Genomic DNA, 6,431 nt, shown 5'->3' on the forward strand with positions numbered 1-6,431 from the left:
AGGATTTCTAAATTCAAGCGATTTAGAGTGTAGATCACAAATAACCCTCTAAACAGGGATTTCGTAAAACACAAGAACCCTGTGGAAGACTCTGTTTTTCTTAAAATATAACAGAAGGAGTAGTTATTTTGAGTACAAAACTAGCTCGTTTAAAAAAGGCATGGCTTTGCAGAGTTTTTTTCAGAGGTAAAATTAATGAGGAAGCATCAATGTTTTTAAAGCCCTCTTTACATCTCAGGTCAACATTATACTTGTAGCAAACATGACACAGAACACGAACAATTGCATTTCCATTAAATAAAAGTTCACCTAGACTAAAATTAACTTACTTCCTATCAAGCTGAAACTATTCAGTGTACATGCAGAGATGCGGAAAAATATAAAACTCAGATCATGGTTTAGCTTGGGAAAAAAAATTTGACTTTTAAGGATTAAGAAAACTAGAGAGAGAAGATGGCAAGTCTTCAATTTCTACAGCTGACATGTTGAAACAAACCTATAAAAGAAAGTATCATGACAAGCACTGCTTGCTTAACGGGCACCAGTGAAGTCTGGCCAGGAATAAATTACCAGAGAGTGACTGCAGTGCATCAGAAACATAAGCATGCTGGCGTGCTCTCCAACGGTAAAGACATAACCAAGATTTAAGCAGCTCGTGTTTCCCACTCATTTTGTTAGTGATTTTTGCAGAGGAAAACCAGATTTATAAAGTAAGCAAAAGGATTAATCGCTCTTTGTTCAGGCCTCTCCCAGATACCTTCCTGTGGATTAAGCTTGAAAAATGACTGTTCAAGGTGTGAGAAAACAAAAACATTCTGAAATAATATTTCATGCAAATAATTTTTCAGGTACTTTTCTCAGTGTCTGCATATCCAGAGAGTTCATAGAACAAGTAAATGATGATTTATGCGTGGTAACTTCCATGGCAGTAGTTGTGAGGCTGAGGAAAACTTACTTACTGACTGCAGACACCCATACAGAAGGATTTTTTTATTGCATGAGCCAATCAATCAGTGTGAAGCGCAGACGGTGAATGGTGAAAACAGAAAATCCAATGTTGATTTTTCATTTATTCTGAAAGGAGTATCGAAGCTATATTGTTGTCACTGAGAAGTGGGTCTCTGCTCCGAAATGTAGAACAAAATACTGTGGGTTGACCTAGAAACCGTACAGTTTCTGTGGTTACAGAGGTAAAATCATGCTACAAACAAATTACTATGTTACAGATGTAACTTGGCTCATGTATTTGTCTTTGGAATCACAGAGAATTCTGGAAATGTCAACAGATTAATTCTGAAAATTAGATCAATGGCAGCAAAAAAAAGAAAACATCCCTAAATGTGTAGCTCTATTTCAGTACTCAGAAGGTGGAACTACAGCGAACTTGTGAAGACAGAACGCCACATCAATATTCCCAGCACCAGCTCAGTAAACTTCACAACCAATCTATTGTTTTATTTATGAATATTACAGCTCAAGCTTGTTCAAGTTCCACAAGGACTCCATGGCAATCCTTAGGGTGAAGAAAAATCACGGGTTTGCCATGTGCACCTATTTTTGGCTCTTCGCTCAATATCCGTATCTTTTTTTTCTTCAGTTCTGTCACAGCCGCTTTTATGTCATCAACCTTATAAAAGAAAAATACAGTTCACACAGATTAACATATTACACTGCATTATGCAGATTCTACATTTAGAAGCGGTAATACAATTCCTTACTAAACTGTTATTTCTAAATTCCAGTAGAATTCTGAAAAGAAATTCAGTTAGAAAACATTTTAAAACATCTAGACTTAAAAATGAAAATGCTACAGAAGTTTGCATTTGTTCTCTGAAGATTTTACAAAATATCATTTAAATAGATTGTGCTATATATAGGAAATTTTTAAACAAAAATCACTCATGCACAAAGCCCCTTGATCTTTTTATGTTGATACTTCATAGGGACTCCATAAAAAATCTAAACTCTGCAGTACCTCATAAAGTACTTCATAAAGTGCAGCTTCATAAAGTTTCCTAAGAAACCCCCTGGAATTATCAGAAGTATTCCCAGAATATGACCTGGGTTTCCTACTGAACTTAATTACCATAATAGCCATGAACAGAGCACTTCAGTACAGTTTCCTGCAGAAATACATAATTAACAAAACCACATAGACACTGTATAATGTGATCCCAAGTCTGACGTCATGCCATCAGATGGAAGTTGAATTTTCTCAGACTTTAAATGCATTCATTCTTTGAAATAATAAAATCAGCTCTTGGTTTAGCAAATCCAAGAGTCAATAATGAATAAAGACCTAGAATTAAAATAATAGCGTGGCCGGTTTTGAAGACTGAGGTGTCTGGACATAACGTGGCGAATAAACTTGCACGATGCTGTTGTAGGGAGGAAGGAAATACCTAGTTTTAATTCAGAGGAACAGACATCAGTTAATTCCTACTCATCTTTAGCAATTTTGCTCATGGAAAGTCTGAACTCGCTACAGTTCTTCCTACGTGCAACTATTAGCCTGCTTAAAAAAAAAAAAATAGAAATGACTGTCAGCTTTTATCTAAAAGAAAAGAGCACGTGTAATGTGTGGCAAAGCTTCCTCCGGGTTGTTTCCCCAAGCAGAAAAGCCGCTGCAGCTGCTGCTGCTGCCTTGCAGAGGTGGCCAGAAGAGAAACTGTGCCTGGGCTCAGCTGCAAGGAGTTACTGCAGCCCAGGAAGCTGAGAGAGTGAACAGGGGAAAGCCTGTGGCTACGTCTGTGGTAAGAGAGTAGCAGGCTCGGATTTCTCTCTTATTACAGAATCACAGAATCGTTGGGGCTGGAAAAGACCTCAGAGATCATCAAAGCCAGCCCATGACCCACCACCACATCGGCATCACGTTATAGCACGTGTCCAGCACGCTCGTCATTGCAGGTATTAAATACAGTTCTAGCTGGTCAGGAATAATTTAATTTCTTCTTAAAACGCTTATTTGGTCTGATAAAAATTCCCTATCAAAGCATCTGTCTAAAATTTTTATTTGAAGAAAAGCGAAGCATTTTGATAAACTTGCCAGGCTTCCTCTCCAGTATGGTGAAAAAAATTTACAATTCCACTTTTTGCAACAAAAAAAGTCGTCTATGGGAAGATAGTCTACAAAATCTTTTTTAAATTTCAAATGAACATCAATTGATGTTCTTTTATAGAGTTTCTAAAAACTCTTTCTGCTCAACTTCAGAAGATGACATATCTTTGAAATGGTAAAAGATTTTTCATTCTGAGGAGAGTGGAAAATTACAGAAGGGAGGTTAATATCTTTTTGATTGACTAGAGTAGTGACCAAAGCTGTTTTCAGTCCCACATAAACTGCAGGTTTATGGATTGCTTTTTTTCTCCATGTAAATTAGTCTATAATCTTCCATTTGTTTTTACATAGAGACAAACATGAGGGACGTAAGACAATCTTAATTTATTTATTTTTTTAAAGAACCCCTCAGTGAGTTACAAAACTATATTTAGGAAACGCTGGCTGCAAGTAGCACTAGCTCACCCAATTAATGGAAACTAACAGCTAGATGATGACTTCTGGCTTGCTTGACCTACTGCAAACAGAAATCTTATTTTTTAACCCAATGCTTCTACATTGTCCAACGTGGTTCAGTCCCCATGTGTTGCCTGATCTAGTTGAGAGGCGTCCCAGCCCATTACAGGGAGGTTGGATTAAATGATCTCTGAGGTCCCTTCCAGCCTAGGCCATTCTATGATTCTATGGTATAATTAGAATATTCCAGCCTCCTCAGTTTTCATGATTAGCAGTATGACTTCCCTCGACAGCCATGCCTGGTTTATCTGCAGCAAGACCATCTCTCATATCAAATGGAGACCTACAGAGAACAATTGCAGCTGGGAACAAATATTTCTTGAAACACCTTGAAAAGGAGTTACATATACTTGGAACACTTGGGAGCTTTGAGCTCTTTTTTGCTGAGAAATGCCTACAACTTCTTTCTCTCCTATCTATAAGCAAGTACCACTGGCCTTAGAGAGGGTTGGAGGGTTTTTTCAGTCTTAGTGCAAATGACTTCTTTCTACTATATCTCCCTTTTCCTAAATTCAGCTGAGATCTTTCACATTTCTACAGCAGAGCTGCCTAGCAATGCAATTTAGGGTCAGTTTAAAGAGAATTCATTTTCTTATTCCTGAACATCTGCAAATAGGAGAACTTAAAGTAAGAAAAATTGCAGTGCCTGTGTGTATGCAAAATGTCTCAATTTCCAACGAAAGCGTGCAACTGAAACACAGGTGTTTATGGCTGCATTCAGAAAACAATTTTTACTCCCATCAGTAAACCCATTTTTTTTTCTTATTACATTTTGCATGAAAGAATAAAGACTGTAAGACTCAGATTGGTGAAATATTAAAAATGTATCACAGGCAACAGCATGAATTTTTGCATCACACATTTACACTAAAACAGGAATATACTAATTAACTAAATAATATAAAAATACTTTACCCAGCACCTTCAGATTGGTAAAATATTAAAAATGTATCACAGGCAACCGCATGAATTTTTGCACACACATTTACACTAAAACAGGAATATACTAAATAACTAAATAATATAAAAATACTTTACCCAGCACCTTTACATATTGTGTACTTCCAGGCCAGCCTCTCTTTGGTGGGCAAGGAAGAACAGGAAGAAGAAATCATAGAATCATAGACTGGCCCAGGCTGGAAGGGACCTTAGAGATCATTTTAATCCAGCCTCCCTGTCACGGGCAGGGACGCCTCTCGACTAGATCAGACAACACATGGGGACTGAATGGGGATCGAAGCCACGACCTTGGTGTATCAGCACCACGCTCTAACTTTACTGCTGTACTGCAGTACTACTGACAATGTGGGGCTTTTTACTTCTGTAGAGAATTATCAGCTAAGTAACAAACAGGGAGAAACTTCAGAAAATCTAAACTATACCTCAGCTTTTTCCAGAGTATGTCCTTTCTATGTCAGGAAGTTGACACCTGTCACACACTCTTCACAAACCCTTGGGCTCATCCACCTTCCACACTGGATACTTAACCTTCTCCTCCCCAATTTAATCTTTATAGCAGAAAAGAGGAAAAAAGTCTCACACTGCTCAGGAAATTGAACTGGAATTTCCAAAACTGAAAAAAAGGCACATTTAAGAAGACTTCTTATGCAATATAAAATCTCAGGAATGTGACAGCCTCACGTTTGTTCTTGACACAAGTCATACCTATGAGAAAATTACACATACTTCAATCTCTCTCTCTCTTATATATAACACTGTGTTAAAATACCTCAATGCAGATGTGATGCATTCCTCCAGTCTTGTTTCTTTGCAAAAAACTTGCAATGGGACTTTTTTCTCTTAAAGGATGTAGAAGTTCCAGCTTGGTATTTCCCAGCTCCACAAAAACAGTGTAGACACCGTGTTCGGGAAGAGCAACGGGCTCGCTCACCTGTGCGCCCAACACATCTCTGTACAAGGACTGCGCTTTCTCCAAATCGGGTACTGCGATCGCTACGTGATTAAGTCGACCCAGTTTCCACAAACAGCTTGGAATGTTTTGAGAAAAGGAATTCGATGATGATAGAGTTCGTATTGTGGGAGCTGAAGTCTGCAATCTGGTAAGAAGTCCTGAAAAAAAAAAGTGAATAGTACTGCTACAGTGCTTTTGAGAAAGTCAGCACCTGCTCTTTCCATGATGTAACTCCTGTGCCGTAAGCACACCGCTGCGCAAAGCTGAAGGTAGACTGAGGAAAGAATTCTTCTGTAGAACAGGTCAATGAAAACTTTTTCCAGAGACTATGTCATTATTCAGAAGTACTAAAAAAACCCCACAACGTAAGAGAAGGGTAGATGTTGCCTGGAAGGATGTGGTTTAGCGGTGTTGATGGGGCTGGGAAAAGGTTGGACTCGATGATCTTGAAGGCCTCTTCCAGCCAAAACTGTTCTGTGTTCTATGATTCTATGAAGAATTTCTTCCTAAGATCCAATCGAAACCTGTTCTTCTTCAACTTAAACCCATTTCCCCTTGTCCTATCGCTGCACACTCTTGTAAAAAGTCCCTCCCCAGCCTCCCTGTAGGCTCCCCTCAGGTACTGGAAGGCAGTTGTGTTCTAGGCAAGTTCTAGGTTAGCTCTAGGCAAGTTCCAGTTTAGTTCTAGGCAATTAGTTCTAGGGTTGCTGGTTTTTTTTAATGAACTCACAAAAGAAGATATTAAGTTAGGATACTTACAAATGGATTACATTAAAAAATAATCTGTCTGAGTACTAGAACCTGGAGAAGTTGGGAGTAGGGGAGAAACTGTAATCATATCGGTTGTTTGTAGCATCAGCATTACAATTAGATGACAGGACATGTTCATAAACCCCACATTTTCATTTAATGCCAGTTTACTTTAGGCTATGTCCGAGTTTCCAA

At 38.4% G+C, this 6,431-nt stretch overlaps 1 protein-coding gene across 1 annotated transcript; it reads right to left on the reverse strand.

The window, feature by feature from the left end:
- Positions 1-1,336: 1,336 nt before the first annotated feature.
- On the reverse strand, positions 1,337-5,644 carry MCEE (methylmalonyl CoA epimerase; the record flags this gene model as incomplete). The annotated part of the gene is made up of 2 exons (XM_009867111.1): positions 1,337-1,627; positions 5,304-5,644. Coding segments are annotated over 2 exons (494 nt in total), but the record flags the coding sequence as incomplete, so codon positions are not given.
- Between the last annotated feature and the right edge of the window lie 787 nt (positions 5,645-6,431).

This window comes from Apaloderma vittatum, unplaced genomic scaffold (assembly GCF_000703405.1).
Source record: "Apaloderma vittatum isolate BGI_N311 unplaced genomic scaffold, ASM70340v1 scaffold12163, whole genome shotgun sequence".
In the NCBI taxonomy this organism is placed as follows: Eukaryota; Metazoa; Chordata; class Aves; order Trogoniformes; family Trogonidae; genus Apaloderma; species Apaloderma vittatum.